The sequence below is a fragment of the Lepidochelys olivacea genome, assembly GCF_965140295.1.
Source record: "Lepidochelys olivacea isolate rLepOli2 genome assembly, chromosome: 1".
Lineage (NCBI taxonomy): Eukaryota > Metazoa > Chordata > Testudines > Cheloniidae > Lepidochelys > Lepidochelys olivacea.
This window is the reverse complement of record NC_140411.1, coordinates 229,786,335-229,813,769: the sequence shown is the minus strand read 5'-3', so window position 1 is coordinate 229,813,769 and position 27,435 is coordinate 229,786,335. Positions and strand designations below refer to the sequence as shown.

Sequence of the window (27,435 nt, the reverse complement as noted above, 5' to 3'; positions counted from 1 at the left end):
AAAAGACAATAATTAACGAAGACAGATGTCATAAATATGAAGGGAAGGGTAAACACCTTTAAAATCCCTCCTGGCCAGAGGAAAAACCCTTTCACCTGTAAAGGGTTAAGAAGCTAGGATAACCTCGCTGGCACATGACCACAATGACCAATGAGGAGACAAGATACTTTCAAAGCTGGAGGGGGGGAGAAACAAAGGGTCTGGGACTGTCTGTGTGATGCTTTTGCCAGGGACCGAACAGGAATGGAGTCTTAGAACTTAGTAAGTAATCTAGCTAGATATGCGTTAGATTCTGTTTTGTTTAAATGGCTGATAAAATAAGCTGTGCTGAATGGAATGTATATTCCTCTTTTTGTGTCTTTTTGTAACTTAAGGTTTTGCCTAGAGGGATTCTCTGTGTTTTGAATCTGATTACCCTGTAAGGTGTTTACTATCCTGATTTTACAGAGGTGATTCTTTTACTTTTTTTCTTCAATTTAAAAGTCTTCTTTTAAGAACCTGATTGCTTTTTCATTGTTCTTAAGATCCAAGGGTTTGGGTCTGTGTTCACCTATGCAAATTGGTGAGGATTTTTATCAAGCCTTCCGCAGGAAAGGGGGTGTAGGGTTTGGGGAGCATTTTGGGGGGGAAGACGTTTCCAAGCGGGCTCTTTCCCTGTTATACATTTGTTAGACGCTTGGTGGTGGTAGCAATAAAGTCCAAGGGCAAAAGGTAAATTAGTCTGTACCTTGGGGAAGTTTTAACCTAAGCTGGTAAAAATAAGCTTAGCGGGTTTTCATGCAGGTCCCCACATCTGTACCCTAGAGTTCAGAGTGGGGAATGAACCTTGACAAGAGACATTTCCGTAAAATTCTTAAGTGAGAATACACACACAAAGGAAACTAAACTTACTAAAGATATCTGACACTGAATGGTGCTCTAACAACTCCGCCCTCCCTCATTAAACAGCTACCCCTGGCAGCTATTGGAGTACTCATGCCACGGAGCAATCATGCAGAGCATCTGATAAGAGATGTGAGCTATGGTGTCAGAAATAACACATTTTTTCCCTCAAAACTAAGTCCCTCTCCAAACCTTAGAGAACTGTTTGTAATTACTTTAAACAATGTTTGTGTTCCCCATAAATTAACCCAAAACAGAGCAGTTAATAAATAACAAAAACATTGCTCAATGATGGCATTAAAGTGTGTCAACCTTCTCCACTACACAAAGCCATGGCCAAAGATATTGTCCTGAGGGATCCTCCCTCTGTTGTCTGCTTTTGATTAGTACATTAATTGCAGGGGATTTAACCCCACTGAGGTAGCTCGTGACTGAAAGATGTGACCATGCTCTAGTGTGCTTTTTGAGCAGCACCTTGACAGTGTATCTTGGCACACTCCCAAGTCATCTTCTGGCTTCCCATTGTTTCACTATGTCCAAGCATACAGCATCACAAATTTCCCTGGCCTGCTGGGAACCACAAGCTGTGTGCGACATGGGTGGGGTCAGGTTGCCACTACAGGCTTTGGAAAGCAGTTTTGTACTATGCCCACTTTGCTGTGGAAGTATTTCCCTTTAGCTTCATATACGTAATGCAAAGCACCGCATGTCACAATAAGCCAAAGTGCTTTGGCCACACTGGCATCCAGAGCATGGGAGGCATGTAATGGAGGCTGGGGGAGGAACCTCATGCCACGGTGTGGGGAGGGGCAGTGGCAGATTACCGAAGGGGCCCCGGCACAGAAACACCATATATAGTCATGTCATTTCAGGGAAATAAAGTCCTCTATTTTGTTCTGCAGTACAGCCCTGAACCACCCTGGTGTCATGGACCTTTCCCATGTGTTCTGCATTCATGTTCATGAACTGACTGCTTATGGCCTTGGAGAACCAGTGAATCCTAAACGTCACAGTTCATTTCTTCATTTGTCCCTTTCAATAGGCAAAGTATAGGTACATGCATTCTGTCGATGTATCCCGCACAGTTTGGAAAACCCATCCTCTTGCTATAATTTCAGGGAGTTGTGTTATGACAACTATCCATAGGTACGTCACAGTACTGATAGCCTGGCAAACCTGTGCAACCACCATTCCCACAGTTGACTTCTCAGCCCCGAACTGGTTGGTAACTGACAGGTGCTGTTAGCTTCCAAAGGGCAATAGCCACCTGCTTCTGCACTGTTATGGGTTTCCGAAAACAAGTGGTCTGGCACTGGTGGATTGGTGCAAGCTGCTCGCACAACTCCTTGAAGATCTGCTTCCTCCTTCTTCAGTTCTGCAGCCACTGGTCATCATCCCAGGTTTCACAGATGATGTGGTCCCACCACACTGTGCTGGGTCTCCAGGACCAGAAGTGGCAGTCAACCCATGGGCATGCCATTGCAATCCCAGCATTCAACACATCTACTGCAGGGGACTCATGTGAATTTTCAGTCCCACTCTGGGTCAGCTGTCTTCGTTGTCTGAAATCTCTCTGGACCAATTCTGTCCAGTGTCTGATACTGGATGGTTCTGCTCACATGAACATTTGTCCAGTGAGCAGTAGCAGGAGCAGAACCACATCTTCATGGACTTGCTCTATGTATCCAACACAGTTTGGCAGAAGGGAGAGATGGCAGGGAGCTGCAGTCATCAAATGTGTGAAGGTGACATAGAGTTCCAGCAACATGTAGCAAAGCAATTCCTATAGCATCTCCTGTGATACAGGAGATGCAGTAGGATTGCCACCTTTTCCACAGACCAAAACTGGACATGCCACATCAGTTAATGGATATATTACTCCTGGGGGAATTCTGAGCCACTGCGCAATTCAGAATTTTGCAGAAGTTAATGTTGTGCGCGCAGAATTTCCTTTTCTGAACAGAAATGGGCTGCAGTGCAGCTAGCTACCACTAGGGACCGCTGGCCCTGACAGATTCCCAGCTTGCACATAGAAGACACTGCTGTGGGGAGAGAGAGGGAGCTAGAGGGTTCCTGGCAGCTGCAGTTCCCAGCATGCCCTGAGAGAAGGAGACTGCAGTGTGCAGGAAACTCCATGCAAGCCTGGGACCGAGCATCAGTCTGTTTCTCCCTCTGGATCCCTGGGCTCTGGTGAAGAGGGGGCGGGTGTCCGGGCAAGGGGTGGGCCTGTGGCTGGGCTCTGAGGGGGAAGGGGTTGTGGGTCCAGTCCCTCTGGCTGGATTGGGGGAGACAGAAAAACAGGTACAGGGTTGTCATAGGGGTTTCTTTAACTCTCTACTTCTGGGGGAATTTTTGTGTGTGTCTGTATTGTTACGCACATACTTGCTGACAGATATTTTGAAATAAATTACCGAAATAATTGAAACTGGTGTTATTATGTAGTGTTATTTTGACAAATAAATGTTGTAGAATTTTTAATTTTTTGGCAGAGAATTTTTATTTTTTGGTGCAGAATGTCCCCAGTAATATATATGTCAAAACAAGACAACAGAAAGTGCTAGGCTTAGCTACATGACATTTGAAGTTCAATGAATGAACAGTGCATATTTTCACGTTTAACGTATAACAACACCGAAACACAGAATGTATATTTCAGTACTAAACAACATATTGAAGCATTAAGGTTGTTGGCATTGCTTGTGTGTTTCACTTAAAACTGGACATCAGGACTTGTCAAATGGCACCCGGACACAGAAGCCAAAAGCCGGACTATTTGAGTAAAACCCAGATGAGTGGCAATCCTGGGACTCTGGGATACTGCCCTGACATGTTAGCACTAATGACGCATGCTGAAAGGGGCAGTGTGGATGAAGGTGTGGCGTATACTTCTTACCAGCACTGGATAGGTGGACACGCAGTGTATCCCTAGTTGTCACCTACCAACCGACACTCAACCCTATAAGAGTATCACCAAACAAATGCAGCCCATTCTTGATGGGAACCACATTTTGAAAGAAATCTTTCCCCAACCCTCATCTTCTGGCCATCAAACAGCCTCCCTACCTTGCGAAGCTTACCATCAGAAGCAAGCTTCCCAAAGACTACCGCACACCAGCTCAAAGCACCTGCCAGAACAACAGATGCAAAGCCTGCAGGCATATCTCCATTGTTATGATAATCAATATCCTCACCACCACAAAACACTTTTCAAGATCCATGTTTCCTATATATCCCAATCACAACATGTGGTATACCTCATCCAGTGCATCAAAAGCCCCAACAACTATGTGGGTGAAACCAAATAATCACTATACTCACGAATGAACCTATGCAGAAAAATGATAAAGGACAAAAATGCTCTGTCACCCATGGGTGAACACACTTTCACAAAGCAATCACTCCATATCTGATCAGTCCTCATCCTCAAAGGACACTTGCATAATACCTTCAAAAGATGAGTCTGGGAACTTAATTCATAATTCTGCTAGACACTAAATGTTCTGGCTTCAACAGAGACACTGATTTTATGGCTCTTTACAACAATTTGTAACCTACTAATCCTCCTTTGTCCTATGACTGTAGTGGTGTTAATTGCCCACTTCATTTCAAGGGGTTTCTTGCAACATGTGTTAACCCCTTATGCTTAACCATCTGTTCCATCTTGTATTCAGCTGTGACTCTCCGGTTACCTTTTCCAAACCTGACTCTGTGAAGCATGAAAGTTCTCTCTTCCACCAATTTTCCCTACAATTTTTATCTCACCCACCTTGTCTCTCTCATACTTTGGGACCAACACACTACAAAGAACCTTTGAAGCAGGCTACTGAAGGCCGAATACCCTGACTCCCAGCCTTAAAAGTTATGATTTTTTTTTTTGCGATAATGATATTTTCCATCAGAAAATTCTCGACCAGCTCTACACATTTCTTTCAGTTAACTGTTCACACCAACCCTATTCCAATGCCTGACCATAAACTCTTCACAGGAAGCAAAACAAACTCAAAAATGATCTTTAATTTTTGCAACTCTTGATTGTTAACTTTTGTAACTCCGCTCCACTACCACTATCAGAATGTTGTGTACATTCACTGTGTTATTCCTTTAGATTATAAACGTTTTGAGTTGGGGGTCCTTCCTTCTTATTTTTCTGTAGAGCATCATATCCACCCATGACACCATACAAATAATAGATAATTTACAAACATTAAGTGCTATAAAACTGTTGGTATTAAAACATATTTTGACATACATGTATACAACATGGCAGGAATAATAATAATAATAAAAACCCTAGGCTGTCACTTGTCCTTTTTAAATCTGTAGAATCATTTTCTCCCCACTGTAACTAACATACAGCTATATTTCTGTGGCTAAGCAAATAAGACATTAAGCTAATTTTCACATTGTTTCTGTGTCTCAGTGGATAGTATGGATTTCTCACATCTCTAATTAAAACTGTTTTCCACTTAGTGTTTACATTGAACACTTGGAGTTAACGTGTTTTTTTTTTTAAACTGAAAACAGATTAATTGCTATACATGGCAAAACCTTGGGTACATTTAGAATATTATTTGCACGCTAGATTAATAATTAACTCTACAGTGGACACTGTAGAAGCAAAAAGAAAAGGAGTACTTGTGGCACCTTAGAGACTAACCAATTTATTTGAGCATAAGCTTTCGTGAGCTACAGCTCACTTCATCGGCTGTAGAAGCAAAGATTGTAACCTTGTTTATATTTAGTTTGGCAGAATTTATTATTTTTTTTAATAATGTTGATGGATAATATCAATGTTTATTTTTAAGCTTTTTTATTGTTATTTATTTAAATGTTAACAGTATGCAGAAATTATGGGAAGGCCAGACAATGGGGAGTATCAGACAATAATTATTTAATGACAGTAGATATTGAGATTCAAAATGTTAAAGTTTTATCACCGTTAAAACACAAATTGTCAACATCATATGTCAAAATATACAAAGTAAATATTCTTAAATCAAACTCTAAGTTCTCAAGCAGCATTTTTCTTACTTGGCTGATATGTATATTTTCATGATCAATGGAAATATATTTTTGTCGGTTTGTGTGTGTGTATACAGTGAAATTGACATTTAATGACATTTACCGATAAAAATCTAATCCTTCCAAACCTATTTATATTCACCCAGTACTGTAAATTTACTTACCTCCAGCACATATTTCTCTAGAGACAATCATATTTTTATCATAATTTTCTATGAAGCTGATGCATTTCTTCTGAGTGGTGATTCTGTAATGCAGTTCATACTGTAAAATTTATATGGTACAGATCCTCAGCTGATGACTTAAATGGAGCTATGCCAATATATACCAGCTGAGAATCTGGCGCATAATTGATAATGATGTTCCAAAAAGACAGATGACTGTTTATACCACAAAAGAATATGGTGCAAAAGTATCTGAACTTACCAGGCAGATGAACTCTGAAAAGACATCAATGGTGGGTTCAAAGCATCTCCTTTTAAAGTATGTACTGCCTGTGACATCTGAGGCTGAGGCTGAGTCTGTACTTGGCTTGGATTCTGAGCAGGGTTAATCCATCGGCTCTGTGCCTGTGTCATCCACTTTCCCTGGATTCCCCACCTTGCCAGGTAAAATTTGCAAATATCGTAGTTCATTGATGAGTAATATAAAAGGTCCAGTACCAGCAAGATCACAACAAAAAAGCCATAGATCCACACTCCTAACAATGCAGTGTAATTGCTGGGGAGGAGGGGAAAAAAAAGAAAACAACAAAGGAAATGATTTAACAGATCATTCACTGTCATCACTCTATTTATCAGGGTTTTTTGTTTGCTGGTTTGTTTGTTTTAAAAATAATCTGGATTTTCATCTAAGAGGAGCAGGTCTTTTTGGTAGAGTAGGGTTAAGAGAGTGGTTACCCAAAATGCTGCATTTCACTAGTATTAAGTACATCAAAACTCAACATTACAAAGACCAGTGATTTTATAATACAATTCATTCAATAAGTACAGAGGTGAAAACACATAGTAAGCTTACGTGTAACTGTTGGCATAGCTATAACATATATATGAGTGGTTTCAGAGTAGCAGCCGTGTTAGTCTGTATTCGCAAAAAGAAAAGGAGTACTTGTGGCACCTTAGAGACTAACAATTTTGTTTGAGCATAAGCTTTCATGAGCTATAGCTCACTTCTGTAGCTCACGAAAGCTTATGCTCAAATAAATTTGTTAGTCTCTAAGGTGCCACAAGACCTCCTTTTACATATATGAGTAAGGATCAGGATGGTTACCACCCTGTCATTGGCTTATAAAAAAAGTGCCTCAGAAAGCTTAATTGAATAAAGACAGAACAGAATGAGTAAAGATATCAAATAAAGTGAGAGAGAATAGTAGGGAGATAAAAGCAAAGGAGAGTGAAAACACTGTTGAGACAGCAAGTTTAGCTGTTTTTTTAAAAACTGATTGTTAGGTCTATTGGCAATTGGTATGGGAGACTGGGGATTGGGAAAGAATTAGGCTAGAACAAAGGTGCAGGTTTTGAGGAGGAATTTAAAGTGGGAGAATGGAGGTTGTTAGGTGTATGGCGTAGGAAGGTCATTCCAGACAAAAGGCCTGGTGTGATTGAAAAAATGCAGAGCAGAAGTGGGAAAAGAAAAGGAAGCAAAAGGAGTAGTAGATAGAGATGCAGAGTCTTGAAAACCACATAAAGAATTGCAATATGGCCCCCAAGCAATGCTTTAGGCATACATCATTTACGGGAATTACAAATTATATAAACCTGCCATTCAACCACCAGCACCCTGTTGAAAGCAGGGAAAGCAATGAATGTATAAGTTACAGCTGGTGAGAGAAACTTCGACAGAACCACATTCCAACAGAATATGCAGTTCTGCTGAAATCTATGTGTTCTGTCAAATTGGGTTGATTTCCCCCAAATTTTGTTATGGAAGAAAAACCAGGAAAAATGCTAACAATGTTGAAATGTCCCATTCTGCAGTTTCAGAAGAAACTATTTGGAATTCGTGTTTTGAAATGACTGTTTTGAATGGTTAAATACTTTGTATTAATGACATATAATGCAAAACAAAAAAGTTGAAGTTGAAACAAAATGCTTTGTTTCCAGAATTGTTCCTTTGTTGATGATAATTTTGAAATGTTTGGTTTTCGATCTGATTTGGGACAAAGCCAAATTTCAAAAAAAATCTCAAAAATCCTTTGCAAAAATGATATGTTATCCTCAACCCAGCTCTATATTCAGTGATTTACTTCATTGAGCTATTCTGTGTTGGACGGGGTGGAGTCTTTGTAAGCAGTTCAAGGCAGCATCTGACTTCTTTTTATATGTTTGTAAAACCTGGAGGGGAGAGGGGGGCATCTCATGCACGATTGGCCTGACTCATCTCCCACTGTAGTCAATGGGGAGTCTTTCAAGGGGAATTTTGCCTCTGTTAGGGTTCAGGCTCAGGCTCTTAAATGCAAAAAATATCTAAAGACTAAGCAGTGGTATGATTCAAAGCCCAAAAACATGTGCTTGTGAACCAATGTAGTATGTTGTACCTGAGATTTACTGTGGTAGCCTGAAAACGCAATGCTTTTCTCCTGTATTTCTGTCAATGCTTCCCCTATCATATAATGAAACTGCATTATCAATTTTGTACATTTCTATGTTATTCTAGACACACATGCGCACACACACACACTGCTGTCCAGTGTGTCACACACATTATGGCTGGACACCACAATTTGCCTTAAAAGGCAATCAAAAAATGAAAGCATTTTGAAGGCAGATTTTGATATCCAGGAAGTAGGGGAGAAAAGATTCAAGAACATGCTCATAAATTTAATTTTGTTTTAAATCAAAATTTCAGGTACGATTCTGAGTTCTTGTCGCATCAAGATTTAAAGGGCCCAATTCGCCACTCGTTTATCACGGATTTACACTAGTGTAACTGTAGTGACTTCAGTGAAGGTAACACTAGTATAAAGCAGGTGCTAAAAAGAGGAGGAACAGGCCCCTTAATGGATCCTATTAGCATGTAGCTTTAAAATTTCAAATAAACACTGGGTATTTAATGCTGGGATTTCCAGTAGTGTTTAGTACTAAATCTTCAGTGGGAATAGAGGTAGACCAATGCTAAGTGTTTTTGAAAATCCCATCTGATCCTCTAAAAGGCCTGTTCCTGTGAAGACTTGTGCATGTGCTTAACTTTATGAACTATGAGTAGTCTCTCGTAATTTTTGTAAGTCTTTGCAGGACTGGAGCCTAAAATATAACCTGAGAGGTTTGGGCAAAGATTTTCAATGGCATTGCTCCTGATTTTTCCGTGGATATACTCTTGTTTACACTGGTAAAACTCTGGAGTCACTCCATTAGAAAATGAAAGGGGAGTCGGGCGTGAAGAATTCAGGATGAGCTCCACAAGGAGAAATCCTGTTCATTGTAACCACTGAATCTCAGTGAAGTCCCCAGGACCACTTCTGGGAACAGAATTTGGCCCACAGTGGGGAGGACAATGTATTTTTGTTTCCCATAAAGTTAGAAATCATGTAATTTATATGCTAGCAAGAACTTGTAGGCAGGAACGTTACCTTCTCTTCTAGTTGTTTCATATAGACATTTTTATGGTTGTGTTTAGGAATTTGTTTTGTTCATTAAAAATCGCTTAGTGAAAAATTAGGTCTATTTTGAGCACTGCAATTTAAAGCACCAATTTATTAATCATGCTGTATGCGAGTTCTCCATCTGTTCCTTGTAAATAACAGCTGTTTCTGACAAGTACAAAAATGAAAGTGCATTATTTTAATTAAGATATAGTGGGACAACAGCATTGTTGAAGAAACCTTGTGCAAATCACAGGCAATTAATAAATTATATGGGTTGTTCACAGGGAGAAACTCTATACATTGGTATGGTTTGTTAAATATTATGATGGTGCAAAATATTAACTTTAATATTGAAATTAAAGCTTTCACATACATCAAGAAAAAATAATACTATGAAAAAATGTGAAGCCAGGTAGACAAGCCCTAAGTTTCACATTTCTAGTTAGTTTCACTACTCTCTAGTTTTCCTGTGCTTTCGCATGGATGCATTATCTGGGTTGCAAGGAACTATTTTAATTTATATCAATATTCACATCCAGGTTTACATATGGATTTCAAATCTCAGTAAGATTCAGGGTTATTTCGATTCAGTCCATTACAGAAATTCCCTAGTCAAGCAATTCTGATGTGTGTTATTGTCCAGATTTGAAATCATGTTCTTTACCCTCGTTTCCCTGTGTCTTCCTAAGAAGTGCAAAGGTTTTCATTTTGAAGGTTCCTCTTCAGGCCCTTCACTAATTTTAATAATACAATACCTAAATCTGGACCATAAATTACCTGACAGCATTCTTTTAACCCACTAACTAGAAGCAGATTAACTCATTGGCCTATTAGGAAAGCTCAATGACCCAATACTTTGGCTTTCATTCTAATACAATATAGGCTTGATCCAAAGTCCATTTGAAGTCAATGGGAAGACCTAGGCTATGGCTACACTAGAGACCTTACAGCAGCACAGCTGCACTGATGCAGCTGTAAGCTCTCTAGTGTAGCCCTTCTAAGCCAGTGGGAGAGAGCTCTCCATCAACTTAATTAATCCGCCCCCAATGAGTGGTGGTAGCTATCTCAGCAGAAGAATCTGTCCCGCTGACATAGCGCTGTCCATGCTGGTACTTAGGTCAGTGTAACTTCTGTCGCTCCGGGGAGTGGCTTAGTCACAACCCTGAGTGACATATGCTATACTGACATATAGCCTCAGAGGGTATGTCTACACCGCAATTAAACACCCGTGGCTGGCCCATGCCAGTTGACTTGGTCTCGCAGGGCTCGGCTAAGGGACTGTTTAACTGTGGTGTAGATGTTCAGGTGGGAGGGTCCCAGAGCATCTACACCACAGTTAAACAGCCTATTAGCCTAAGCACTGTGAGTCCGAGTCAGCTGGCATGGGAGGTGTCTAATTGCAGTGTAGACTTACCCTGCATAATTTCAGTGGACTTTGAATCAGGACTTGTGAGAATGGGAAATACTTTTCTTCCTCATCTCCACCCCTTCCAATTGCAGAAGCCTACTTAGATTTTTACTTTGGGCCCTAGATGCAAAAGGGGCAGTCACTCTTGTTGTTCCTCCTTCCCAAGCCAATTTTGCACCAGGTCCCGAGACTCTTTAGTCAACTAGCAAGCACGATTGGACCAGAGCATTTTTAAAAAAAATCAGAATCAGTAGCTTCTATTTGGCATATATGAGCCTATGTGGAAAAATCAGGGAATCCACAATTCTGTCTTTTTAAAAAACACTTGCAAACAGCTCAATGTAGCTGTATAATTTATATGTAGGCAAACAGCCATAGAGAATGTTGTTTTCTGGACAGGGCTGATAATTACAGTAGCAATGCATTTCAAATTCTTTCTCTCAACCATACACAGATGGCTGATGGTGGTTAGATACCTGTATAACTGAGGATACAAGTGAATATTTTGACGTGTACTTCTTATGTATGACCTTTCCTAATTATATTTATCATATATGTTACAGAAAGAAAGGTCCCTAGAGCTACCTTTACGTTTTCTAGAGAGCCCATCAGTGTGGTACCTAAAGGCTGAATCCATAAAGTGATTTAGGCACCTAACTACCGCTGTAGGCTCCTGAGCCCAACATTTAGGCACCACTGAGATCCTCAAAACCCCTGTTCTGCTGGTGGGCATGATCAAAACTGCCCAAGTCCTAATGGTGCTGAGACGCTTGGCACCCCAGCTCACACCTAAGTTCCGGCAGGATTTTCACCCTAGGTGTTCCCCCTCCTATCTCACCTATGGGGATAGGCCTGCTCAGAGCCCCGCACAAATGACAGCCAGGATGACCAGCTCAGGAACTGTGTGTGTGCGCGTGCATCCCAGAATACCCAATAGCCCAGTGGTTAGGACACTCACCTGGACTGTGGGAGAGCTGTTCTCAATCCCCACTCTGCCTGATTTGGAGAAGAGTCTTGAAACCCAGGTCTACTGGACCCTGTTTCAGGAGAGTGCTCTAAGCCCCAGGCTCTAGGGTATTCTGCTGTGGATCTCTCTTGATCTCTTCTGTTGAAGATGTTCTACTTTGTATAAATAATTAAATGGCCCAGAGAGAGAGATTGACACTATAGACTGGTGGGATACAGCCAAAAGTGTCAGTCACTTGGGATATGGGAAACCCCAATTAAGTCTCTGCTCCAAATTCAGCAGGGTGGAGATTTAGAAACAGGTCTCCCACATCCCAGGTGAGTGTCTAACCACTGGGCTATTGGCTACAAAGGGTAGGTGGCCTTTCTCCCTCTCTGTCTCTCTTGTTCCCTTTCTCATGAAAAACGAGGCTGGGGGGTGGGTGCTGACCTGGCTTAGGTGTTAATCGTTGTGAATCCCAAATGGAGATAGATGCCTAGCTATCTTTGGGGTCGGGGCTTAAGCCCAGTTTATATGTACACAGTCTCCATTAGCTAGAGATCTTGAAGGACATCTAACAGCATCACATGACTGTTTCTGAAAATTAGAGATGCTAGCTTAAGGGAAGAGGTTTGCTCAGAGTTTGAGGGCCAAGGACCACATCAAATAGGAGGCTATAGGACAATCACAGGGGACATAACTAAAACTTGGTGAACGGTGAGTTTTGGTTAATTGGAGTTGTCTGAAATTACAGGCACAGGCATGCCCATAAGTAAAGATCACTCAAACATTTCCCCTCCAAAGGGCTAGTTTCAGATGTCCGTTGCTTCGTCAATCTCCCGTACCTTTCCCAAAGAAATTTTGCATTGTGTAGGTTCACCCCACACACCCTGTTTTCTTAAAGAAAAAAGACAGTGGGTGGGAATAATCTTGTGAAAACTTGACATATATGATGGATTTCAGAAAACCAAATAACCAAACCAAGTCCATAATTTAATTGTCAAAAGTGTGTCCCTTTTGGCTGCTGCTGACACAGCACTCCAAGTGTATCCCTCTTCCCTTGAACAGAAACTTTTGGGAAAAAGAATCCAGCTGGTCTTTTGAAAACCTCACAGAATTCTTGCAGCATATTAAAAGAGAAGTAAAACTTTTCATAAACCTATGGAGCATAATTAAGTACATTTTCAGCACTACAGGGGCAAGCTAATATAGAACCTCTGCATTCTCCCATTGAAGTTAACGAGCGCTTTGCTAGACAGACTTTAGCCTGTTTTCTCAATTATGGTGAGTTAAAATACTATTCACACAGTTTTGTAACAGTAATAACTCTCATATGGGTATGTGGGTTATAGTTGACTACAAGCTCAAAACTTCTCTCTATTGAAAGAATCACAGAGCACCAACTGGATATCCTTAGCAAAAGCCTTAACATTTTTTTAAACACAGAAAAGAGATCCGATGATGTGAGTGATCTAAATTGTAATGTAACCAGGTTAGAGACCAGCATTCATTTGTCTAACAATTCTCAAGTTACTCTTCTGCAGACTAATTAAAACAGATGCAAGCTAGAACATTAGTCGTAACAGTGTGTAATCTGTAGTTATCATGCCCTTCTAGTCCACAGGAACAGAACAGACACATTCAGGTCTTGTGTAAGCACGTGTACAGCTCATGACATCAAGTTTGAATTTAGCTTATGTAGTCTACCTTAAGGGTCATGTACATACATTTTGAAATTAATTCACCATTTAAATAGTTGAGTTAATGAATAATGCAAAGCTGCTCCTTCAAGGACCTGAACCAAAGTTCATAGAAGTCAATAGGAATCTTTTGTCTTCAAGAGGTTTTGGATGAAGCCTCAAGAGAGCAGAGATATTTATTGGAGCCAGATTCTGCCATTTACTCATGTTGGGTAATACCTTACTCCGTGAACAGTGCCATATTCAAAATATATTGGATGAGGTACTATGTCCAGTATTGTATCCTCCCAAGCTAATTTTCTCAGGTAGGAGTAGATTAAGTTCAGGATCATTTATATTGATCACAGAGGTTTCCCCCCCCCAAATTTTCACCCAGTCAGTTTGAGAAAGGAATTCTTGTATTACTTTTTAGGTTATGGTGTAAATTATTACTCAGGATGAATAAGGCTGGCAGAATCTGGCTGCAAGTAATAACCCACAAGCTAGGAAGCATTTAAACAACAGGCTCTGAAGGAGATGCTGGATATATACTTTGTGTGCCCTTTGCATGTGTATGTGCATGCACACATTTATATTTTATGATTTTGATCTCTGATCTTACAGTGAGACCAGAGGAAATGTGTGTATTGAACACAGTACTATACATACCAAGAATCACTAATCTTAGCTCCGATTAATCCCTTGCAATAGAAGCATACTCTACTTAACATCTAATCTTGCAGACCCCGTGTAGGCAAAACTTCCATTCACTTCTGTTTGCAGAAGGGTTGCAGGATCTTAGGAACAGTTATGGCTGCTTTATCAGGACACCTCCCAGGGAGCTGATTTAGCCTAGATTACCCCCTTGATTACATAAAGTGGTGGGAACTAAAGTAGCAGCAATTCTGTTGTAACGCCTCAAAAACTGTCGGAGGAAAGAGAGCTGAGCCAGACTGGCATCATTACCTCTTTCACTGAACCTCTATGCTGCACAAAAAACCTATGCAGTCAAGGTTTGTGGCTAGGAGAAGTGAATATAGGAACTGCCCAGTCAGAGGCATGAAGCCAGGGAACAGACATGTTACAGGTACTGAACTCCAACAAACCTGTGGCATTTTATATTAAATTCCCAGAAGACAAAGGTCCGAATTCTCTCCTGGGTATAAGCTGGCACAGCGCCACTGATTTCACTGGAGCTGTGCTAATTTACACCAAGGACAGAATTTGGCCCTTAATGTTTTAACATTAGAGCTGGGTGACATTTTTTTCAGTGAATAGATTTCTTTTTGCATCAAAAATGCATTTTCCGATACTCCGAAACTATTCATGTATTAACTAATATTTCAGTTGGGGAAAAAATTTCAAAGTCAAAAAATTTTGTTTCAAAACATTTTCTTTTGACTTTTCATTTTGAAACAGTGTTTCAAATTCAAATTTGGCCAACTTTTTTTAAAATAGTGAAAACACCTGAAAATGGCTGAATTGAAATGAAAAACTGAAAAAATATTTGTTTAGAGTTGACTGAAGCATTTTGGTCAGCTTCAAACACATAAAAAAAACCGAAAAATTTCCCTTTGAGTCAACCTGAAATGTTTCTTTTTTGATCTTTTGATTTGATGAAAATGTTTGAAAACATTGGTTTTCATTGGTCAAACTAGATTTTTTTTCTGTTCCACCCCTAAAGTGAAAAATCCATTATTCACTGAGCTATGATTAACGCTTTGTGACTTTCTGCTCAGCATTGGGGAGAGCGTTAACTGGTGACTAGGGAGGAGTATAAAAATATTGCTCAACAATGCAGGGATGTAATCAGGAAGGCCAAAGCACAAATGGAGTTGCAACTAGCAAGGGATGTGAAGGGTAACAAGAAAGGTTTCTACAGGTATGTTAGCAACAAGAAGAAGGTCAGGGAAAGTGTGGGACCCTTACTGAATGGGGGAGGCAACCTAGTGACAGATGATGTGGAAAAAGCTGAAGTACTCAATGCTTTTTTTCCCTTGGTCTTCACAGACAAGATCAGCTCCCAGAATGCTGCACTGGATGCAAGTTTTGCGGTCACTGCTTTACAGAACTCTCACTCTAGTTTTCCCATTCATTCCAATATAATAGAGAGATAAAAGGACTAGATTCAGACCAAAATTAAGTTCAAACCCTCTCAAAGCTCTAAAATAGTAGCATACGAAGGCTAAGGGAACAAGGTGCCCAGCTCCCAATGAAATTCAGACCTCATTCTCTTAGGCTCTTTTGAAAACCACAGCCTAGGCCTACTTTCCCAACAAAGCCTACATTGTTTGTACTTTTACTGCATTTTTCTTATTGTCCTCAAGGTACAGTATGCAAAAGCAAGAAAGCAAAACACAGTGGGGTGGGGAGGAGGAATGAGATCCGTCTTCCCCTGTGTTTTTATGGCCACTGTAGTATCTGAGCACATCACATACATTGATGTTGTTTATACTCAGAAAATCCTATATGAAGTAGCAAAGTGCTATAATTCTCATATTACAAATGGGGAAACAGAGGCACAGAGAAACCAGAGGGAGAAACAGGGGCACAGAGAAATGACTTGTCCAAGGAAGTCACAAAGGAAGTTTGCTGAACTGAAACCCACTCTCCTGGGTCTGAGTCTAGTCTCTTAACCATCTACACCACCCCCCTGCTGTACATTAAATAAGTGGAGTCCCAAAACTTTGGACTAAAACATGTTCCTTTTTAGCTATAGCCCTCTGGCATCATTGTAAATGAACCATTGTCACTGTTTTAAACCAATAATTAGGGTTTATATGTATACAATATAGCTGAATAAGAGTAATAAAATATATTTAGGTATCATTTTCTCTGGTATCTTGTACTCACAATTACATGGGGCCATTTGCAGTAACATCAATCCAAATCTGACCACATATATAACCCCACTGATGTTAGCATTGAAGTACTCAATGCTTTTTTTGCCTCGGTCTTCACAGACAAGATCAGCTCCCAGGCTGCTGCACTGGGCAGAACAGCATGGGGAGGAGGTGAGCAGCCCTTGGTGGTGAAAGAACAGGCTAAGGACTATTTAGAAAAGGTGGACATGCACAAGTCCATTGAACTGGATGCAATGCATCCAAGGGTGCTGAGGGAGTTGGCTGATATGATTGCAGAGCCATTGGCCATTATCTTTGAAAACTCATGGCGATTGGGGTGGGCGGGTAGTCCTGGACAATTGGAAAAAAGCAAATATAGTGCCCATCTTTAAAAAATGGAAGATGAACAATCCGGGGAACTACAGAGCGGTCAGCCTAACCTCAGTCCCCGAAAAATCATGGAGCAAGTCCTTCAGGAATCCATTTTGAAGCACTTGGAGGAGAGGTAGGTGATCAGGAAAGGTTAACATGGATTCACCAAGGGCAAGTCATGCCTGACCAACCTGATTGCTTTCTATGGTGAGATAACTGGCTTTGTAGATATGGGAAAAGCACTGGACATGATATACCTTGACTTTAGCAAAGCTTTTGATACAGTCTTCCACAGTATTCTTGCCAGCAAGTTAAAGAGTATGGATTGGATGAATGGACTATAAGATGGATAGAAAGCTGGCTAGATCGTCAGGCTAAATGGATAGTGATCAATGGCTCGATGTCTAGTTGGCGGCCGGAATCAAGAGGAGTGTGCCCCAAGGGTTGGTTCTGGGGCTGGTTTTGTTCAACATCTTCATTAATGAGCTGGATGATGGAATGGATTGCACCCTCAGCAAGTTCGCGGGCTTTGGGTCAGGCTCTCTATATAGACTGGAGGGCAAAGCTGCACTAAAAAGTACTGAAGTTTCACGTGGATGGAGGAAGCAGTGATTCAGGATTCTCCTTCCCTTTCTACACAGCTGTCATTATTCTTTCCACAAAAAATGTACATGGCTGAAGCAGAAGTGGTGGGGATTGGGAGGAAGAGCTGGAGAATTACAGCTATAAAGCAAGATGTTTCCTTTTTTTCCTACTTGGATTAATACCACATCAAAAAGAAAGTGTAGGGTGGGGTGGGGTAGGGTAGGGTGGGAGGAGATTCATTAATGCAGTTTAACTACCCCTCCATGATCAAACCACCTGGGTGGGAACTGGCTGTGTTATTTTTGCCTGGGAGAACCTGTCTGAGTGCCTGACCAGGAAGTCTGAAGATTGTGGCCAGAGTTGCTCATAGATCTCTAGCTTCCACTCCTTTTCCTGACCCTGATCAATCCCTTCACAGTCCTGATAGTCCAGTAGGTTGCAAAGAGGGGAAGACTGGCTCAGCTGCAGCAATGCTAAAGTCATGGTCCTGGGACTTCTATTTTTTAATTCTCCTTCTACTGTGCATGATTTTACACACGTAGGGTACAATTCACCCCTGTGCAGATGTGCAGCACAAACCTCATGCACCACTGAATCCCAGTCCAAACCTGAAAATAGGACTTCAGTGGCACATGGCCCTTTTGCTGGTTCTTGGCACAAGGTGAATTTCACCCATAAGGAATATGGAAGTAAAATGTTCCGTGGCAAAGCTGAATGATTTGTTAATTATTATTGTTAGATATATAAATAGTGGTGCTTATCAAAGGCTCTAGCCACCACTCCTATAAGGTATGAAAACAAAATTAGATTGCCAACAGGGACCCCAAATTATCCTCTCTCCCATATGCTATCCATTTCTCTTTTTAGAGTACTGTTCATAAATAAATTGTCTAAGTAATCCAAAATAGATTAAACAAATTTGAAGTTGGCGACATGAATAAACAACTCATGAATGAACCCCAGAAAATGCTTTGCAAGTTTATCTCTAAAGGTGTAACAAACTTGGTGGTAGTGAACAGTTTTTGGTGTATCACTTTTGTAAAAATATAAGGCTAGATTCTGTCATGCATCCAAGGCCCAAACTATGGACAGTTTTTATACTTGTATAGCTGTTTTGGTTAGAGAGGTGATTTTTTTTTTAAACTGAGACATCTAGTGTGGATGCTCTTATACCAGTATTAAGGTGCCTTATACTGGCATAGCTTATTCCTCTTCCCATTTGGGAATAAGCTATACTGATATAAAGCACCTTACATACTGATATAACTGAGACCACACTAGAGGTATTGCACTGTTTTAGCTAGATTGGCATAGTCAGTGGTACAACTTTTGTGTGTAGACAAAATCCAAGACACTCTCAGTACAGTAGTGTGAGGGGGCTATTAAGGAGGCATAACTAGCTCTCTGATTGTTCTGGCCCTGGCACCACTGAGAGTTAAAATAGCCTAATTTATGACAGGAGAATATAATCTCAAAGAGACCTACAACCCTGCCCCGGCTCCCATAGAAGTCAATGGCAAAACTCCCATTGACTTCAATAGTGCGTGTTCAAGACCTAAGAATCATACACTAGCTGAAAACTGGTGCAATGGCGCTCCCTACCACTCCTTCTGAAGCTGAAACCTTCCCTCCCCTGACATTGCCCCTGAGCCAGGATGAGGGGGGCAGTTGTCTTAGGAGCTGGCTCTCAGTTGAGAGCGCCACCCTCCATCAGGGGAATTCAGCCACGGTGAGAATTCTTGAGTAGTGCAAAGGAGCGAGTCTGGACCTGGAAATCTTGCCCCCACAGCATGGGCAGTCCATAATTCAGGATCTACTTACTACCTTGTCAGTTTTTCTGCAAAAGTTCTTATTTTCTATCTTTAACAACAGGCCACAGAGCTGCTTTTAAAAAGAGAATGTGAAAAGAGATCTCAAGCAGCAGACAAGGTGATTAAACAACCAAGTGCATTTTGCTGATCAAGCTCCGTGATTGCAAGTCATTAATATGCAAAACATGCACAAATTCAAAATAGCAATTATCCATGTAAAACATTTGGGATGGTCTGAAAAATGTCAACTTGCCTTTCTCTTGCCATCACTTGCTGGGGTTTTCAGATACACATTTAAACACGGTTTTGTCTAATTTTGGGGGGAGAAACAGCCTATTTGCTTATAAAATTTACATACATGCTCTTAGGAATTTATATAATGGGCACTGAAGCAATAGAAGCAAAGGTAAACATCCCCTTCATGAGAAGAAGACTTGTACAGAAGAGCTTCTAGGAACGTTTCTGTGTATGTACAATTATTCTAATTGCTTCCATCATTAAATATATCTTACATTATGTGATTAGACTAGGAATAATTTGGTAAAGAGTACTTTATAACTCATTTACTTACTTATGCATATATCCATCTGCATTCCCCGTTAGGTTCATCTGCATAACAGTCTGAAATTCTGTCTCATTGCAGCAGTATTTAAATACCGTGTTGTTATGGTGACAGCAGAAGATGTAAGATTTATTGTCAGAAAGACGTGGACAGTGAAAACCAAAGTGGTAGCGGCCTTTGTAGTCTGTATATGGCTCACAGACACGAAAATGTGCAGACAATGCTGTAAAACAAAGATTGATATTGTCTTTGTGAGTCATATGTGCTAGTTGCATGTCACATCCATTCTCATTTTTCAATTATCTTAAATAATTTTTCCCCTAGCTTCTGAGAAACAGTAATCATGTATTTCAGGAGTTTCAACCTCATAATATTTGATACGACTATTGAAAGCAAGAAAAGCATTTTTGTGATATTTTCGATTTTGAGTTACTATATTTCTGACTTTTTTTAAATTTTAATTCATTTATTTTTTAAACAGAAGAGACGAAGTGCTGTCCATAACTATCACAGTTTTGAACGGCAAGGAACACTAAAATATTTAAATACATATCTTCAACTATGCAGTATTAAAACTATGTAATATCAGCAAAGATCTAGAAAAGTTTAAGATTTTTCTGGGATGATTTTACTATCAGTAAAGAAAAAACATACATGCAAACTGAAATAAGAGTCCAAAGGCACATGATTTAAGGTGGCTGTTATTAATGTGTCAGAAACATCTGCTCTACTGTAAAGGTCATTATTTTGATAGGCATTGATCTCCCAAAAATAATAATTAAAAGATATGACCATGCTAACAGGCCTGAACAACTGTGAGTATACAATATCTAGAACAATAACAATGGAAACACAAAAAGAAAAGGAGTACTTGTGGCACCTTAGAGACTAACCAATTTATTTGAGCGTAAGCTTTCGTGAGCTACAGCTCACTTCATCGGATGCATACTGTGGAAACTGCAGAAGACATTATATACACAGAGACCATGAAACAATACCTCCTCCCATCCCACTCTCCTGCTGGTAATAACTTATCTAAAGTGATCACTCTCCTTACAATGTGTATGATAATCAAGTTGGGCCATTTCCAGCACAAATCCAGGTTTTCTCACCCTCCCCCTCTTCCCCCTCCACACAAACTCACTCTCCTGCTGGTAATAGCCCATCCAAAGTGACCACTCTCTTTACAATGTGTATGATAATCAAGGTGGGCCATTTCTAGCACAAATCCAGGTTTTCTCACCCCCCACCTCCCCCTCCAAAAACCACACACACAAACTCACTCTCCTGCTGGTAATAGCTTATCCAAAGTGACCAAACTCCTTACAATGTGTATGAAAATCAAGGTGGGACATTTCCAGCACAAATCCAGAGTGATCACTTTAGATAAGCTATTACCAGCAGGAGAGTGGGATGGGAGGAGGTATTGTTTCATGGTCTCTGTGTATATAATGTCTTCTGCAGTTTCCACAGTATGCATCCGATGAAGTGAGCTGTAGCTCACGAAAGCTTATGCTCAGATAAATTGGTTAGTCTCTAAGGTGCCACAAGTACTCCTTTTCTTTTTGCGAATACAGACTAACACGGCTGTTAATGGAAACACAATTACCGTTCAGATCTTAATTTTTTTAAAATTAAATCCTCATGTATGGCAGGTATTATGTCTTTTAAATCATTTTGCAGGTTTTTTGTTACGCTGGTTTTGCTGGTCAATTCTCTTGAAAGAAATAAATCATCTCTGTATATTTCCCCAGAATTTGGGCTCTAGGCTAATTGTTGTGTGGTGGTTAGTATGCCTTGTAGGAGTTTGAGGTCTGTTGCTAACCCCAGCTCTCACACTTTGGCACTACTTTAATTTATTTAGGGGTTATATTATGGTAGTGCCTTGAAGCCACATCTCAGATTACACACACAGTCTCTGCCCTTGAAGACCTTACAGTCTAAATATAGACAACAGACAAAACGTGGGAGAAATGATGTATTTTTACTCTGATTTTACAGAACTGAGACAGACACACTATGGACTGCTGTACACCCAAAGTTGCACCAATAAATTAAGGTGTTATTTTAAACTGATTTAGTTAACTGGTGCAACTTTGAGCATGTACACTCATATTTTTATAATTGTTTGAAAATTGGGATAATGATTCTGACCTTTTTTGGTAAATCGCTTTGAGATCTTCTGTTGAAAAGCTCTATATAAGAGGTAGGTGGTGGTCTCATTATTACTTATTATTATTGTATCAGCTTACCAAGATAGAGTGTACACACAAAGGTTTGCACCAGTTTAACTAAACTGGTATATATTTGGCTGTAGACAATACCTGAGTGAACTAGGTGCCAATGGAAATTAAAGAGAAATGAGTGCATTTCAATCCTGGTATTACTCCTTTGCTATCATCTACTGAGAGGAAGACTATGCCATCTTTTGATTAAGGCCACAGCCATTGAACTCAGAGGTTTTGAGGAGAGCTGATCAAAAACCAAAATTTCCATCCTGTGGAAAATGCAAATATTTTGACATCTATTTTCATCCTGAATCAGGGTGAATATCTGAAATATCAAAACTTTTCATGGAATTGAAAGTTCAGGAAAATTTCAGTTAGAAAAATGTAATTTAGACATTTCTAATTTAAGTGAAATGTTTTGATATTAGCTAACCAAAATGTTTCATTTTGGTTTGTTGAACTGAATTGAAACATTTAATTTCAGTTTACTTCAACATTAATCTGTGTCCGACTGAGCAGCCATGGTGCTTCATAGGAACTGTAGTTTGAGTGTCTCATGCTCCCATTCTATATGGGATGGACTCCCCAGCGGGACTATATGTCCTGTGATGCACCACATTGATTCAACCAGAGAGAAGTTTACAGTGCATCATGGGGAAACTTAGTCCAGCCAGGGAACCTGGCTCACGAGAAGATTGGGGGCACAAGGCACCCAAACGACAACTCCCATTGCAGCAGCTCAAGCAGACATAGATTAATGACTAACTGAAATGTTTTGATTTGGGTTGACTTGAGATGAAATATTCCACTTAAACCTTCCTGACAGAAAACTGAAAAATGTTTCCCACAGAAAATTTCAATTTGGCAGAAACTGCATCTTCTGTCAAGAAAACATTGATGGAAAATTTCTGAACAACTTTAGTTCTGAGTTCTGTACCCAGATCTGCCATTGACTTCCTTTGTGACCATGGGCTACAGTTTCCAACATCTGTCCCTAAAGTTAGGCTTCTAAATCCATACCTAGGCACTTCAGTAAGTACCTGATTTGTGGGGCTGCTCCTGCAGACACCCATCCCTCAAAAATGCAGAGATACATACTAACAAATTTAACATTTATCCAACTGTTCTTAACATTTAGGAACCCAAGAAGTGCTGAACTTAATCAGCTCTGTGATCTATCTAATCCTATATCCTTTCTTTGGCAGTGTCTAGTTTCAAATGCTCCAAAAATGAAGATGCAAGAAATGCCATCATGGAAAATAATGGCATAACCTCCAGAAAAGTGAAGTTACTTCCTAGCTCCCATCAGTTACTGTTTGGCTTATGTGCTTAAAGCAGAAATTTTTAATATATATATTTTGTCCTATCTAATATGTAACTCTGAATGTTATCACTATCCATATACATATGTCTGATCTTTTTTCTTTCAAACCTACAGAGCTCGTACCCTGAATAATATCTTATGACAATGAGTTCCACAATTTATATGTAATTGTGTATGTGTAAAAAAAAATTTCTCATCAATTTTACATTTATCGCTTTTCAGTTTTATTGTTCTCCTTGTCCCAATTTACCTTCTCTTACCTTATTTCCACCTACCTACCCCAGTGGTTTTATTGAAATGTTTAAGTTACCTCTTGCAGAGGTGAAAGGTATAACATACTTTTTCTGAAGTGAAGTAGCATATGTAAAACTCTACCCCACATTTGAAATTTACTACGAATAATGTGAGGAGGCTATATCCTCCTATCTCTGTGCATGCACATTTCTCGGGCAGAATAGACTATCAGGCTTTGAATGATTGATTTATCCTGGTCTTTCAGGGTTTACTTGCAATATGTTCAGAAAAATAAGCAGCCAATGTAACTAAAATGTCTGAATACGCAGTCCAATGTAATGCTGCTTTCATAGATTTTGTTACCTAGCTCTGGAGAGTATTGCTATGAGTTTAGTACCAAGTTAGCGTAGAAGTCTTTTATTTTATTTGTTTTGAATACTGATGCTTTCAATCAGAGGCAGGTGCTCATTGTAACAAAATATATACCATTCACTTGATATCCTGTGATTGTTTAAACATAGACATGACCCCTTTCAAGTATAAAAGAAAATGATTATGAAGTGCAAAAAAATTGCCAAGTTTTGTATGTTAATATGAAATTCACTACCATCCATAACTTCATCAATGAGTTTCAACCCATTATTTTGTAACAAAAGCATCATTCAGTTGAATTAAATCAAACTATATGCTTAGGAGTTAAAGCAGACAGGGCAGATATTCTTTGTAGCATGCATGCATGGCTCCCTTTATTGTGAGTTATTGGTACAGCCACATCGAACTAGTGAGTACCAAAAAGTCCTACCATTTTGTCTCTTCTTGCTCTCCATCACAGTCTTAATCGTCCCAGTTCAATCATATTGGTCAGAGGGTTGCCATTAGAGCTGGCCTACACAAATTCCATTTTTGTGGAAAATGTCAAGGTTTCTAAATTTGTTTTCATTCCACATTAGAATGAAACCAAGACCTTTCAAAATTTTCATAAAAATAACAAAGTCCCTGTCCCCCCTCCAAAGAGCCACTAGCCCAGTGCTTGAGTATCAGAAACTATGTTGGGGATGGTCAGGCTTAGTGGTCAGAGCTGTGGCAGTTGGGCCAGTGGTCGAAGCCAGGGGGGTCAGAGCTGGAATCAAGAATCAGAGCAGGGTTGGAGCAAGAGCTAGGCTGGAGCAGGCTAAGGCTTATGGAGTCTGTTAGCACTATCAGGCAGGGATGAGTCCCAAGCCATGAAGTGACGCTGAGCAAACTGATCTGCTGTTTCTCCTTTGAGACTTATATACCTGCCCTGAGAGTCACCGGAGTGGCTTTGGCCTTGTGGATTGGCTGGAGCCTAGCACAGGAATAATTCATCAATAATGTGTGGCTTAATCAGTCTCTAGTTCAGGGATGACCCAACACCTCCCATTAGGGCACTCACCTGGGATACGGAAAAGCCAGGTTCAAAGGCCTGCTCTGCCTGACCACTGGGCTAACCACTAGGCCAAATCAGGCAGAGCAAAGCCTACAACCTGGGTCCTAGGAGAGTGCTCTAAGCAGTGGGCAATTGGCTATTCTGGGGTGGGTCATTCTCTTCTGTCCTGGAGCTGAGAAACCTTTTGTTTCATCAAAACCATTATGTTTCATCCAAAAGTTTCAATTTTGACAAACTGGCATTTTCTGACAAAAAAATGTTTGTTAAAAAATTCCTGACCTGCCCTAGTTGCAACGTTCCTATTCTGTTACTGCCTTTTCTAACAGAGCTCTAGCCTGCCTGTCCTCACCGTAGGCGCTCCTTTTCATTCTTATTTCCACCTACTCAGACACCTTTCTGACTGCAGGCAGGGAGCTGCATCTCCTTTCTGAGGCCAGCCAACACAGCTGAAGCTGCTCAATGCAGGTCTCTACTATTCTGGTTCTTCTACCAACCCCATCATCTTATTTGAGCTATCCAGCTGTTCCTCTACCCCACTGTTGCTGCTTCCCTGCCTGCCTGGCTCTCCAAAACAATGTCCCCAAAAGTGCTGCACTGTACATCTGGGACTTATCAGCTCATTGTCATCCCAGCCTTTGTAATCTGTGCCTTGTGGTTGTGATCAGACACTATGCTCTTAATGATTATTAGATATGATCTTCAAATATCCTTGTTTTTATACTTTCCAATTCTACTTTTTTCAAGTATGAAATTAGTATAATTGCAATAAAAAGCAGCATCCTGTAGTTCTTTCATTCAAATTATGTAAAGCCAGTCGTCTCCCTTTACAGAATCTGGGGCATACGGGACATACATTGTACATATATCTGAGTTGATTACATAGATAAACACAAGTTACCGTGTAATTACTATGGTTATCAGCAAAGTTACTATGGACCTTTGTTACTGTGATGCTGCTACAAAATTAACATGCCTCCATTGTTTTAGGAAACTTGCTGTTTATGTGAAAGGAGGCCAAGAAAACACTCTCAGTTGTGTTAATGCTTTATAAAGGCTGGGGATAGAATTTTCAAAGGTACTTAACACTGGTTAACATCATTCCCAACGTAAAACTCTCACTGACTTCAGCAGGCATAGAGTTAGGCCAGCACCGAAAGCTTTTGACAATCCTACCTGGGGTACATAAATTAAAGCTGCCATTATCATTGTAAACACCTATCCTGCAGCATAGCGTCATGCACCCTATGTGCTAATAAGAAATGTCAAAAAAATAATAAAGGATCTATTACAGGATAAGGTATACATGCATAAACAAATAAAATAAAATGCTAGAATAGTGCCTGGTATTTATCAATGATTTATATAATATGTAGAAGTCCTATGTAAACAGGATCAAAGCAAAGACATTTTTCTTTACAGACAGCATTTCACCTCTCCCCAAAGAGACAGTGTCAGGGCTGAAAAGCCTAAACATATTAAATTCAGACCTAACAGCTTTGTTTTGGTTCGAGGATAGATGTTTGTGTGACACATAAAAATGGCTCAGCTTTGTTTTGGTTTGAGGATAGATATTGATATGAACAGTCAAGGTATAACATTAACGTTGAAAAGTAAAATTCTCAAAAGCCAGTAAATATGAACATTATGGCTGATGGTGCAAATTTAACTCTATCCCCTGTGCATATGCATATGAAATAGTATTTATTACTACGATGACATGCTGTTTCTGAGATAGATGATGATATATTTTTTTCCTATAATATAGCTGGGCACATGTAGTTGGGATAAGTTATGATCATGTAATTAAAGGTTATCAGCCTGCCTGAACAATAAATTCAACCCGATTTTGCCCACATTTCCTGCCTTTAGATTATTTGACTCTGCCGCTATCTGTGTAAACGTGAGTAAGTCATTCAACTTTGTGCTTCAGTTTCTCCACCTCTAAAATAGGGATACTAATGCTCCTCTAACTTCATCAAGCACATTAAGAAATATGAATGAAAATCATTATATAAAAAGAGCTAGTTGTTATTATTCATCCTCAATTAATCCATTCCAAGTTTCAAATGTATCTGCTGTATTCCTCATGACAAAAGTGCAATTAGAGTATTTTAAAATGGGATGGATGTCATTTTACTCCCTCATGGAACTAGGAAAAAAATTCTGGGATGGGATTCTGCTTAAACTTCCTGAGAATAAATCACCTTCAGACAGAATTACAAACATGGAAAATTTCAGAAAACTGGTGAGCTTCTGAAAGTTATGAGCCTGTGAAAAGTACTACTTCTAATTGGAACTCTTTTGTAAACTTAACTATAGCAGCAGAAGACTATGAACAGGCATAGCGTGAAGATAACATGAGCCGTACACATAAACACACATCCTCTTTTGTCCAATGTGAAAATGCACATGATACAACCTTGCTTCCTAGGTCTGCCGTACGTGGATCATTTGGCAGAATTGTTTGATTTATATGGTGTGAATCCTTCATTTTAAGGAGCTGATAGCCTATTCAGAATTAAAATAGTAAAGAAAATGATTATTCAAG

The 27,435-nt window shown here is 40.0% G+C and overlaps 1 protein-coding gene across 8 annotated transcripts in view; it reads right to left on the bottom strand.

Moving 5' to 3' along the window:
- Nucleotides 1-27,435, bottom strand: part of SHISAL1 (shisa like 1) — a 313,432-nt gene that overhangs the window by 54,853 nt on the left and 231,144 nt on the right. For all 8 annotated transcript variants that reach the window (XM_084643260.1, XM_084643259.1, XM_084643261.1 and 5 more), the window contains 2 exons: nt 19,703-19,916; nt 6,331-6,624 (listed from right to left, as the gene is read on the bottom strand). In XM_084643260.1, coding sequence (XP_084499386.1) covers nt 6,331-6,624; nt 19,703-19,916 — 508 coding nt within the window. The remainder of the gene's footprint in view (nt 1-6,330; nt 6,625-19,702; nt 19,917-27,435) is intronic.